Source organism: Pistacia vera, unplaced genomic scaffold (genome assembly GCF_008641045.1).
Source record: "Pistacia vera cultivar Batoury unplaced genomic scaffold, PisVer_v2 Contig302, whole genome shotgun sequence".
Lineage (NCBI taxonomy): Eukaryota > Viridiplantae > Streptophyta > Magnoliopsida > Sapindales > Anacardiaceae > Pistacia > Pistacia vera.
Genome location: NW_022196116.1, coordinates 172,716 through 185,854, shown reverse-complemented (window position 1 = coordinate 185,854; position 13,139 = coordinate 172,716). Strand labels below are relative to the sequence as shown.

Genomic DNA, 13,139 nt, shown 5'->3' with positions numbered 1-13,139 from the left:
CGCACAGTTACTTTGCTAAGTTTTAAGAGACAGTTGAAATACCGAATGAGTGCTTGGACATTCAACAACCTCATGAACAAATGCTAAAATATCAAACAAGTTCACCAAATTCATGCCCAGTCTCATAAATAAATGCAAAACTATCAATCAAATTCACCAATTTCATGCCCATTTTATCACCACAGGTCTTGCCTCTCTCTGTACTTCTCACATTCTAACAAAACTCCTCTACACAATCACCACCGTTACCATTAATACCCCATCATCTGCCACAACTCCATTAAGCTATGCAGTATCGATTTTCAATAACATTCCAAAACCATCTACCTTTTCCTATAATACCATCATTAGAGCCCATACTCTCCTCTCTTCACCTCTCAATGCGCTCCTTTTATTCTCCCAAATGCGCACCATTTCAATTCCACCTGATTTTCATTCCTTCCCTATTGTCCTTAAAGCTTCTTCTCAACTTGGCTCAATTTCGTGGGCCCAAACGATCCACTCTCAAGCATTAAAATTCGGGTTTGGTGCGGATTTGTTCGTTCTGAATTCTCTCATTAAGGTATACCTTGTTTTTGATCGTTTGAGAGATGCACAGAACTTGTTTGATCAAAGTTCTCACAAAGATTTAGTTTCTTACAATACCTTGATTGATGGTTACGTGAAAGCGGGTGATATTGCAAAAGCACGAGAATTATTTAATACGATGCCGTTTCATGATGCTGTTTCGTGGGGTACCCTTATAACAGGGTATGCCCAGAGTGATCAATATTACGAGGCCATTCAACTCTTTAATAAAATGATGGAGTTAGATTTTCGACCGGACAATATTGCATTGGTTTCTGCTCTTTCTGCTTGTGCTCAACTGGGAGAACTAGAACATGGAAAGAAAATTCATGATTACATTCAGCGTAATAAGATTCAAATCGATTCGTTTTTGTCTACTGGGTTGGTTGATTTTTATGCGAAGTGTGGTTATATTGAAACTGCTATAAACATCTTTGAGTCAAGCCAAGCCAAGAGTTTATTTACGTGGAATGCAATGCTTGTTGGGCTTGCAATGCACGGTCACGGGCAATTATCACTTAATTGTTTTTCAAGAATGATAGACGCTGGAATTAAACCTGATGGTGTCACTTTCTTGGGGATTTTGGTAGGGTGTAGCCATTCAGGTCTAGTTGATGAAGCACGGAAGCTTTTTGATGAGATGGAATCTGTTTTTGGGGTTTCTAAGGAGCTTAAACATTATGGATGTATGGCTGATTTGCTTGGGCGAGCTGGTTTGATTGAAGAAGCAATTGAGATGATAAAGAAGATGCCAACAGGAGGTGATGTATATGTTTGGAGTGGTTTACTTGGAGGATGTAGGATTCATGGAAATGTTGAGATTGCAGAAAAAGCAGCAGAGCATGTGATGAAGTTGAAACCTGAAGATGGGGGGGTTTATAAAATGATGGCTAATGTTTATGCCAATGCAGAGAGATGGGAAGATGTAGTTAAGATTAGGAGATGTTTTGATGTTAGGAAAGTCAAGAAGAATGCAGGTTGTAGCTTGATTCATTTGAATGGGGTTAGCCATGAGTTTGTTGCTGGCGATAGTTTGCATCCTAAAACGGATGAGATTTATTTTGTTCTAAATGGAATATGGAAACATCAATTCGAATTCTGTTAACATGTTTTATTCTTGTCGAAGGACAGTGTAAATGTAATATTGCTCAAACACAAACGATAGTGGAACCACTGCTAGTCATTGCTCTTGCTATCCTCCTAAATACGAAGCTGTCGTTTGCTCGCAGTCCTGCCTAAACTCTCAGTCTCAGCAATAAAATCTATTTTGCTGCATTTACATTATATTTTAGACAAATAACAGCCCACGTTACACATAATTATCAGCTTCGACATTCAGATATAAATCAAACTTCCGTCAAATTACTAAAGATCATATAACTTGTGGTACAGATTTCTGCTAAACAAATAATCTAATTAAACCATAATTATGTTACAGTTATAGGGGGCGGTTCAAGAAGATATAATGCGGCTGCGGTACGCAAACAGATAAGTCCTCAACTTTTCTTTTGCCCTGATGTTATAATCGTCTTCCTGGGAAAAGGTAAAGATATTTAATAATAATAATAAAAAAATTGTTGGAACATGACGTGCAGCTTCAAGAGGCTTCTACCTGATGCTGTACAGTTTAATCTCTTGACAAGTGTCACCTAGCTTCTATATTATGCTACGTGGCTCCAGAAACCTCTCTTCTATATCGCCCTTCATATATCCTACAAATCTACAGCTTAGCTCCCCATCAGCAAGAAATCAAAATTAGAGCAAGTTAAGAATCTCATTCTTGGTCATAGTCTTACTATTCACTTCATCGACACCGAATTAATCAGTTTCATTACTGTTGCAACCATGGCTTTCAGATCAATGGTAAGTAATCACTGCTTCATGGGTTTAACTATTCAAGTATAAACGTGTTTGATTTTCTAAATCTAACGTTGCTTATTATTGACCTCGTTTCAGAGTTATTTGAGATCGATGATGGGTGGTATAAGAGGAAGCAATAGTGCAACATACGCCACCTCAACAACTCCAAAATTGAAAGCATACGCTCCCACAGCCGATTACGGCCATTTTCAGGAGCATCAGCAGCGCAGTAAAACAAAAGCAATAAGGGGTGATTTCGTGCCGGTGTACGTGGCAATTGGGATGATAGTGTTATCAACGACTCTGGGACTGCACACGGTGATGCAGCAGCTCAGGTACTCACCAGGAGTTCGCGTTAAGAAGAAGGAACGAGAAACTTTGCCAGAAGTTTACTTCCCGGATAAAGTGGTGGACGAGGCTGATAAGTTCAAGAAGAAATCATTTTTCAGAAAGGTGGCCCATGTTCAGGAGTTTGAATATGGTGATCATTCTATTTCTGATCCCATAAGAAAAGATGCTTTTGCTCATAAACCACGGGCTGAGACTCTCAAGTCTGTTGGTGTTGATCCTACGCTTCACTGAAGTGATTATCATCGTTATAAGTGATTTAAGTACCGCACTTTTCTTGGCTTCTTTTTTTTTTTTTTTTTTTTTTGGGGGTTGGGGGGGCATACCTTGGTTGTTTGGAGATTACTGTTCCTGGTGGGAAATTTCTGGATGCTTTCTAGTGGATAAGGTTGTAAATTAAAATGCAGTTGGTTAATCTAATAATGTAGTTGTATATAGATGATGTTTTTACTTAAATGAAGGGTTTGGCGACTGTGTTTTCATTTCGCATCATTTTAATTAGACCTATGATTTGGATAAGGATGGATTGCGAGGTTTTCTATTATTATTCAGTATTTTTTATATAAGGTGGGACAAGCTTGACAGCTTGCGTTGATTTAATAATAATTACAGAGGGAAAAACTTGTGAATAATTGAGCAGCACGAAGCAGTGATTAGGAGCCCAACCAGGGTGACATACGGCCAATAATCGAGTCCTTAAACCGGTTTGTCCTGTGATAAATAAGTTAAAAATCTATTTAACACATTCTCGATAAATGTATCGATTTCTCTGTAGGTTTAAATTCTATCGAACACACCTTGCGATAGTTAGGGTGTTGATTTTTTTTGCCAAATTTTAGGTTAAAAACCCAATCAAGACACTACCACCTTAACCACTGCCTTTCTAACTTGGGCACTTGGTAGCCTTTGTTTGTTGGTGTGACTCACGTATATTGTGTCGATTGGGTTGATGGTTGATTCCAAGATGAAAAATACAATCAAACACCATCTTTGAACTACTAGTTTTCACTTTACAAAATTTCTTTGACCTCGATAACCCCTTGCTTGTCGACAATAAGATTAGAGATTTTGGGAATAACTAAAAGCAGTTACCCAGCCTGGAGAAGGCCTGGGTTCAGATCAAATCGGTTAACCAAGCCTTGGATTCAGGTCAAACCGGTTAACTTGGCTGGTCCGGGCCGGGTTCCTAATCAATGGAAGGAAGTTAAGAAAAGAGTTTGCGAATAGAAATTCAATAAACCGAGAGCGCAATAATAACAATGAACGGAGAGCGCAAAGCCCAGTATCGGCAAAAGCCGGTATGGGCAAACAAATCTCAATTAACACGGGCGAAAATATTAAGTTAACAAAAAATGTATTCGCAAAAAAATATTCAATAAGCAGAGGAGACTAATCGAAGATGCGCATCCGGGGAATCGAACCCCGGTCAGTACCGTGGGAGGGTACTATGATACCACTACACCAGATGCGCCTGACGGTGCATGTGTTTTGTAATGTAATAATTAATATTATTCTCTTCTCAATTGTTGTGCTCTAACCCCCAAGAAATGGTAAAGTATTTAATACATCCAAATTATTATTATTATTATTATTATTTTTTAATGTTAAGAGCAAACAATAATCCAAAAAAACAAATCCTGAGTGGATTTCTTATTTCACTATCTAACGTGTTATATAAATATATTGTTCCACATCTAGTAGAGCTGGAAAATAATGACCGTGGTTTTTACTCTCCAAGTCTTCAATCACTAGACAATAGAGATATTATTAGGTGTGTTTATTTTATTATTTTAGGTAGAAATTTTGAAAAAGTTGAGTTAGATTGTTATTACGAGGTATGATTTGAATTATTAACAAAAAAATCTCTTAAATTTGTTAATTTAGCTAAACACCTCAATAATAAAATATAGAAAATTACATTAAATGCCGCCAGTCACCCACCACCGCCAGAGAGTGGTCGAAAGTCACCATAATGACGCATGATCGGTTGGATCTGATTGGTCATGGCCGATATGACCTTTTTCAGTTAGATCCACTATGAATTTGGCCAGAAAAACTAGATTTACGACTAGATTTGACCACATTTGATCGTCAACGATGGCCATATCTTGGTCGTCGTTGACGATCAACTATAGCCAAAGATCTGACCGTCAATAGCTTGATCTTTGGCCGTAGATCTGACATTTTTTAGTTAGATCCAGCGGATAGTGCGCCATTATGACAGATTTATGCAACCTTTCGACGGTGGTAGTTAAAATCTGGCAAATGTGGTGGGTGAGGGTGTTTTTGTTAATTTCTAAATTTTTTTTTTTTTTTATTAGAGGTGTTTAGTTAAATTAACAAACTTGAGGGGTTTATAAATAATTAAATATAATAGAACTGAATTTCCATAGCAGGGAACAAATATGTATTTTGGGTAGGATTTTTTATATCCTTCCCAAAATATTAAACCAACCACAGCCATTTGGCTCTCGTAAAATTTGGGCTTCTCCTTTATTTAATTTATTTTTATTAATAGTTGTTTTAAGATATCTGTGAATCATAGGTCAGATATTTATCCTTGACATGCATTGAGAATAAAAGGTAGGGAATTTACGTTGACAAATACCCAAAAATTGGGATGAAAGTGGGTATAAATTATAATGAGTTGCGAATCAAATGCCTGGCTGTTCCCAAATTCTGCTATTAGTCCATTGGACAGTATCACAGTAATGCGCCGTCTCTCGCACTCAACAATCATTCTTTAGAGCAATTGCCCATTTCATTCTGCACACATATATTTAATTTGGTGAGTCCAAGAAATATTATTTGTCAATAAGGAAACTTGGAACAACTAAGCATTTCCTTGCAAGAATTAAATGAAAAAAAAAATTAGTCCTTCACATATAAATCACTTTCATAAGATCCCAGAGTAAACATTCTAAAACAGAATAGATTTGAATGCTGTCCATGATGAACATCATGATGTTCTAAAGCGGAATGGATTTGAATGTTGTCCACGAACATCATGATGTTCCAACTGTGTTGTTGGAGGATTTCTTGCTGCATGCATGAGATACTGCAGGCAATCATAATTATCATAAGTACTCAAATCAAAGAAAATTGGGCAGAATCAAATGAAATTAATGATACAGTTTTATCAAAGCCTATAACTTTTTACTAACAATCTAGAATACAATGAAAGAGGAATTGTTGGACTAAATTTATTGATTGTTGGTCGTAATGTATTTAGCTTGACCCTGAAATTCTATCCAATATGAACATATATATCATAAGTTACAGGTAAAACCGTAAAAGTTTATGTTTAGATTCGATTAAAAGAGAAAGATTGAGCTCTCTCAGTTCTATCAGCATCAGTCATTTGTTTCAAACGAGTTTGTGGTGGTTTAGACCTTTGTCCATTACACAACATGCATTCCAGGTCGATGATTGTGTAGAAAATATAGAAATAAATTGATATCTGAGGATAGGAGCATTAGTTCCCAAGTCTAGAAAACTAGGTGGGTAGCTAGATTGTAGTGGTCTCCTTTCTGGTTCAGAATTTGCACGAGATTTGAACTTTATTATAAAATTAGTTTCAGTCTCCATCAAAGTTGAAATTCCCAGGCAAAAGAGATATTCTCTTGACCCTTGCAGGTGGAGAAGAGTCAATTTGATATAATTGTTTATTTATTCTTTGAAGATTGGAGCTTAAGTAACGAGGTCTAGCACATGGAGCTTGCCAACAGATTTGAAAAGCCAACAAAATTCTGTGGTGGATGTTGAGTAGGAAGCTGCACGCGATCGAAACATGGAATAGACTTTTGCAATTTAAGCGGTGAAGGATTCTGTGTGGTTGGATTTGCACAACAAATAGTAAAAATCACCCTTATATAAACCAATTTGCATAATATTGGTTCAGCCATAGAAAATTTAGCAGCGTCTTGTTAAATCTAATTTGGAGAAGAAACCATTCTCTGCCTCAATGGATTCCAATATGCCATGTTACTGTTAATAGGCTTTAGTATTTATGGAAATGTTGGGACCCCGCGAGGGATGAACTGAAGTCTTACTCCTCATAGTCACTGGCATTCTTTTGATTATTAATTCAGCAGCATATCAGTATACGAATTTTAAGAGAAAAAGACTTCGACGATTTGCTATCAGGATTCCGTGCGAAGCAGTAATTTAATTGTCCCCAGGCCACAGGTAATTGCGTTTAGTTCTAAATAAAGATATAGCACCGACTTAGCTGCTTGTAATTGTAAAGTAACTAGCTCCAATAAATCTGCAGTTATTTGGCTATTAATTTTCATGAGTTCATGTATCAAATATATGTCCATAGGCGCTAGGAAAAGTTAACGCATGCGGACTGGCGGCTGCGGCGTCTCGTATGACTTTGGCCAGTGACTGATCCAACTCCCAAGTGTGTATGCCTTGTAGCGCTATAAAAAATAATATTTATTTCAGTCCAAGATGTCTATGGTGAGGGAAGAGACAAGAAGCAAAGGTGGATCGCACTACCTTAATTTTTTTTTTTTTTAAGATTTTAAACCTGCAGATCCTGGACCACTCTATTAAAATTGAACCTAATCCTCCCCTCAGCAAAGCGCCATGGCAGGTAGCAGAATTTAGAGTATTTGAGCCTACTAAAATGCAGTTGAATGCTGCATAACATTAACATATATGGATCCCTTGATCATCTGATGTTTCAAAAAGAAAATCTGATCTCTTCAATCTTCATGCATGCTAATTAGCGTAAAAGTATACAGCAAAAGCTCTCCAAGTTGCCCATCTAGGTGGGCTCATAAGAATTTCTATTTGTCTCTCAACCATTGTAATATTAATCATAGAGTGAATGCCTAGAGCCCAAGGAAGTTAAACTATATGTGCCGTTTCTTTATCCGGCAGTGATGCGGCAAAAATCTAAAATTGCTGATCTAGTGCGGACACTCTAGGAATCCTTGTGGAAAAATACCTGACGACACAGGTTTGTCACTATATCATTGTCTCAATTACACTAAAAAAAAAAATGAAAAATTCCAGTAAATATTTAAAGGTTCAATTAGGGCCGTGGCCAGTAAGGATGTCCTCGTCAAGTGTCGTCATGGAAAGTAAAAACTGGTGGGGACGAGATGCTAAGTCGAACCCCTGAGTTCGTTAAGGGTCATTAAGCACATGTATGGGGCACTTTGTAGTTTATCAAAAGGGTTTCATATCAGTATATATAAAATCTGTCATTCATTAATAAATTAAGTGCATTTAAAGGAACAAGAGCAAATTAAGGTTTGTTAACACTCTGGTTAAAATCTCGAGTTTTTATTCTTGTATTTTCTTTCCGAACTTTGGATGAAGACAAACTTAACCACCTAACACACTAAACCAGCTGCAGGGTCAGTGCTGCGTAATCTTTGTAATATTCCAATCAGAGTTGCCGGAAAAATATTCTCAAGCATTTTTGCACCACCGATTATAAGATACTATGCGGATTCATCAAGTTAAAAAAGAATATAGATATTTAAATGAATTGCTTGGCCTAAACTACGGGTGTATATGAGCCGAGCCAAGCGAGCCAAACCCCTTGGTGTTCGAAGCTTGGTTCGTGAATTTGAAGCGATCTCGAGCCTTGCGAGCATTGAAAATTAGGCTTGAGATCGAGCTCGTTCGAGTTTGATAAGATCGTGAATGGCTTGAGCTTGGCTCGAATACCTGGCGAGCTTGAACTCGAGCTTGAGATCGAATGGTAACATGTTGATATGCCAAACCAGAAAATCAGTTTTGAAACTGGGTTATATATGATATGCCAAATTCACAACAAAATCTAATATAAATGTCAAATGTAGATACACACTCATGAGTTTGGGTTTCTAGCTAGCAAAGAAAGTTCAACAAGGGCGCAAGGCTGTGGTCGTGGCATTGTGGAGTTGTGACAGGGTGTTTGGGTTTGGACTTTAGAGTCTTTATGGGTTTAGATGGCGAATGGGTGTTATGGGTTTGGGTTACCACGACGTGGTCGTGGTCGTGGTGCGGTGGAGCACGGTTTCGGTGTTTGGGTTTGGAGTCTTTAGACGGTGAATGGGTGTTATGGGTTTGGTTTACCACGGTGAGGTCGTGGTCGTGGTGCGGCGGAGCACGGTTTCTAGTCGAAAAATAGAGAGTGTGAATGACAGCTATTTGAGTTGTGGAGTGTGAACTGTGAATAAAGATGAAAAGTGACGACTGTTTTGGTTTTGGAAGTGATAAGGGATTAATAGGTTATGTTAAATTTGGGTTTTAAAATTTGCAAGCTATTAAAGGCTCGCAAGCCCAAACGATCTCAAAAAGCTTGTTTGGGATTGCGATCCCCAAAAAGCTCACGAATTTTCAAACTGAGTACCCCTAGGCTCAATACTTAGCTCGTATAATATACGAGCCACTCGAGCTCAAGCTCGGCTTAAATTTTTAGAGCAAAACACAAGTAGCGAGTTGCTCGGCTTGGGTACACCCCTAGCCTAAACGATGTCAGCCCCATATGAATTTCATTCAAGCTGTTAAATCAAAATATTATTCTAAATTCTTTTTCACTTATTTAATTAGGTAATGGATGCTAGGCCGTCTGTGCTAAAGATCTTTAGAGACGCAGATATAATATCTAAAATGGAGTAAAATATTAGGGAGGATAACAAAAACTTAAAATCTTTTTAAGATATATGTTATATAGATATACACATTTGTGATGATTTTTTTTAGAGAAAATTAAGATGTGTGACATTATTCTTTTATGCATTCTTGTGTCTAATAATGCTAATAAAAATCTTGGCTTGCAGTCAAGAAGATGTGCACTCTATATTGATTTTTTAAGTCCAAACCATCTTAGGTCATTTACCATATTTATGGCTTATCTTGAAACAATAGGTTCGTAGGATGTTTAATAGGTCCTAGGAATTAGTTTAAGTATACGCAAACTATTCCAGACATCTCGATCATTTAAAAGAAAAAAGAAAACAGCTAATAAATAATAACACAAAAGAAAAAAGAAAAAGGAGATGTTTAAAATAATAGATACCCTTTACCCCATACCAATTTGAATTTAAATTTCATGTGAGATTGATTTTCGCACATCCTCATTTTTTTTCTTTTTGAATAATACTACATTTACACCATTTTTTTACACCATTTTTATTACATCATAATGTGGCATATGCCACAACCACACAAATTCTATTATAATATTAAAAATTTAAAATAATTAAAAATTTGTATAGTTGTGACATATGACACATCATGATGTAATGAATATGATATAAAAGAGTGGTATAAATATAGCATTACTCTTTCTTTTTTCAGTTTGGTTTGGGTTAAGACAACCAATCATAATTGCACCGAGTCAAACTCTCCAATTTTATAGGCACTGAATTGAAAATATAAATACATGCATTCTGCACTTGGAGAGCCTTTCTTTTGCGTGTAACCAATTAAAACGAAAGCAGAAAATAAATGGAATTAAAAAAAAAAAGGGAATAACTTTGACCATCAACTCTATAAATACTTCTACAGCCATTAATAATGCCTGTCCATCTTCTCCATATCACTTTGAAGAAGATGAAAGAAAAAAACTTAGCTAGATGTGTTGAATTGGGAATTTGGAGAGCTATGTTTTCCGAATTCTCTTCCTCAACGGCTCTTCTGCAGGCTTGCTGTGATTAAAGTGATTCTTTCAGTCAATCAGAAGGCGCCGTTGTCGAGGGCGTACAGAAAATGTGGGTTCTTCGCTTTGAAATCCAGCACTCCAAGGGATGAAAAGCTATGTTTGGTGGTGCACAGCAGGCAGGTAATAAGTTCATGCGGTTCTGCTCCAAAATTTAAAATTTACTGCATAAGAGTGTCGTGTTTTTTTGTTAATTAACATCGATTGATATGCATAGTTTCTCATAAAAGTTTTCCTTTGGGCTCTAGATCAACTTATATGGTGCAGTAAACGATTCTGACTTAAAATGAAGCCAAAAACCTAGCTTGTAGATTCACGAAGTTTAATCTTTGTCACTGGTATCAGAATTAGAATTGGACAGATAGTTAAGGCAGCAGTTCTATTTGCCCTAGCTAGTTTAAACATACTGTGGCAAGCTTCAGCGCGTGTGGCTGCATGTCATTTTTATCTCTGTAAAGCTCATGACCATAATCATCTTTGACATTGCAGTTACTAACAGTTAATTAGCTTACAATTGTCATTTGAAACCCCAACACATTTAGTACTCATTCATGAACAAATCAATAGAATTCATGTGTATTGTTGGGAGATGCATTTATGGATCAGCAACTCAATAATCTGTGTAGATTAATTAACTCAGAACATTTAAGACATTAAATTGATATATATTGTAATACTTTTTATGTGCTTGTTATTTAGAACGTTGCATAGGCTAATCAATCAATGAGTTAAGAAGTATGAACTCAATACGAGGTAGTTGTTGAAGATTGGGTCAAATAAAATTTGTTGGTACAAAGCCATAGCGATTACGATGGTGAAGCAAGGTGCTATTTGTTTCTAGTTTTATATACGCAATTTATTCCATATATAAACAGTTTTACTAAATTAGGAAAAGTCTTGTGCACGCCTAATAGCATTATAATCAAGTATATATGAGCCAAAACTCTAGAAAACTTAAGTGAAAAACTTAGGTAAAGTGCTGGTGCTGGTATAGTCGTATTAGTATCTCAGGTTTTTTGATAGTTTTTTGGTGGGACAAGAAGCTGGAGCCTTGTTTTTTTGTATGGCTTTTGCAGGCTCCTTTTGTATAAACAATAGGAACTAGTGTTCTTCTGTGTTTCCCGTGTTTCTGGACAGAGTGTCCTTTGGCTTTTCTTAACCTTTTGTATAGCCTTGTCCCTTTGGAATGCTCAAGGTTGTGTGTGTGTCTAAAGAATGCCCAAGGTTATTCTTCATTCGAGCAAACGATATATTCCCACCCAAGATTTAGCGAAATCCCAGGTTGATATCTGGGTTATATTTATTATAGATTTTTACCCTTGAATTATGTAACGTTGTTTTCTTTATTTTAATAGATTCTCAACTTTTCATTATAGTGTGACGCACATTAGCACGCTAAAGTGTGTTGATGCTTTCTTTAGCCGAAGAAAGGCTCATGTTAGCAACATCCAAACCGACGGTTTTTTACTTTTTCCAGCCGATCCCGAAGTCCAAAATCACTTCTGAGACCATCATTGGACTCCCCACAACCTCCTCTACAAACTCATACATTCACTTGCCGACCTCATTAATTATTTCCGACCACCTTCAACAGTCACTAACGGTGTTATTAGTTTAAGGGTGAGAATTTAGAATAAATGCAAATAAAGGTATCAATTTGAGATTTCTCTAAACCTTGGGTGGGAATATGTTGTTTATTCTTCTTTATTCTTTCTCTATACAATATTGGGTTTACCAAAAAAAAAAAAGTTATTTGTAAGTCTCAAGTTACTTAAGTAATTAAAGAAGAACGTGGAAATAAATATTCTTCTTGATTCATTGGGTTATTGTTGTTAACTTATCTCTCGTAAAATTGGTGCCCCTGTGAACATAATCAATTTTGATTAGGGTCGATTGTAAGGGTTAATAATCCTGATTATATAGGTAATTCCTTTATATATTTATTTTGTCCATTAATTGAATGTCTTTATATATAGATTTCTTTAAACCCTTTGATTAAGCAACGGTAGAAAAACATAAGTTCATGAAAGCTTCCGATATCATACAATTATGGTTCTCAAAGAAGCAAATAACAATTCATAGACACCAATAACAATACATTCTTATATTTTTTTTTTCTTCTCATATTTGCAATTCTTTTAATTAATCATTTAATTATATATGTTTTATGCCATCTTTTACTCAATGTTTCTTAGCACACTCTAAAGGTTGGGGATATATATTCCTAATCTAATTTTATTTTTCTTCATTATTTTTTGTGGCCACCCTAAATTCTAAAAACTTTCATCTTATATTTATATATAGATATGAGTGACATGCAAACTTTGATCCATTTCTTCATAAATAAGTGAGGTTTCTTTTTGTTTTTGGTTAACAAGATATTAGAAAGTTAGAAATTGTGTTAATATGTATCAGAGTATTCAAAAATCATATTGTATGGTTTTGCTCAGTAATTGATTAATGAATTTCGTGTCAAGAAAAAAAAAGAGTCAGTTATATATATATAAACTTTGATGAATTCTGAATCTTTATAAATAAGTTAGTTTTCCTTTTAGTTTTTTGTTTATTAGATATCAAAAAGTTTTTGTATATCTCGGAGTATTCAAATACCACATTGTATGGTTTTGCTCAGTAATTTATTAATGAGTTTTGTATCACCAAAAAAAATAAATATATATATGTAAAAAAATTCTAGATG

At 35.9% G+C, this 13,139-nt stretch overlaps 2 protein-coding genes and 1 non-coding gene across 3 annotated transcripts; 2 read left to right on the top strand and 1 right to left on the bottom strand.

Annotated features, from left to right (window-relative positions):
• The first annotated feature begins 65 nt into the window (after positions 1-65).
• On the top strand, positions 66-1,816 carry LOC116135657 (pentatricopeptide repeat-containing protein At5g61800). Its single transcript, XM_031421370.1, has one exon. It carries the CDS (start codon positions 113-115, stop codon positions 1,670-1,672), a length of 1,560 nt encoding a protein of 519 aa, XP_031277230.1. The 5' UTR covers positions 66-112; the 3' UTR covers positions 1,673-1,816.
• Positions 1,817-2,251: 435 nt separating this feature from the next.
• Positions 2,252-3,257, top strand: LOC116135659. The gene is made up of 2 exons (XM_031421371.1): positions 2,252-2,430; positions 2,524-3,257. Exons 1-2 carry the CDS (start codon positions 2,413-2,415, stop codon positions 3,007-3,009), a joined length of 504 nt encoding a protein of 167 aa, XP_031277231.1. The 5' UTR covers positions 2,252-2,412; the 3' UTR covers positions 3,010-3,257.
• A 918-nt stretch (positions 3,258-4,175) lies between these two features.
• Positions 4,176-4,246, bottom strand: TRNAG-CCC. The gene has a single exon. It is a non-coding gene; the product is annotated as a tRNA-Gly (tRNA).
• Positions 4,247-13,139: the final 8,893 nt, after the last annotated feature.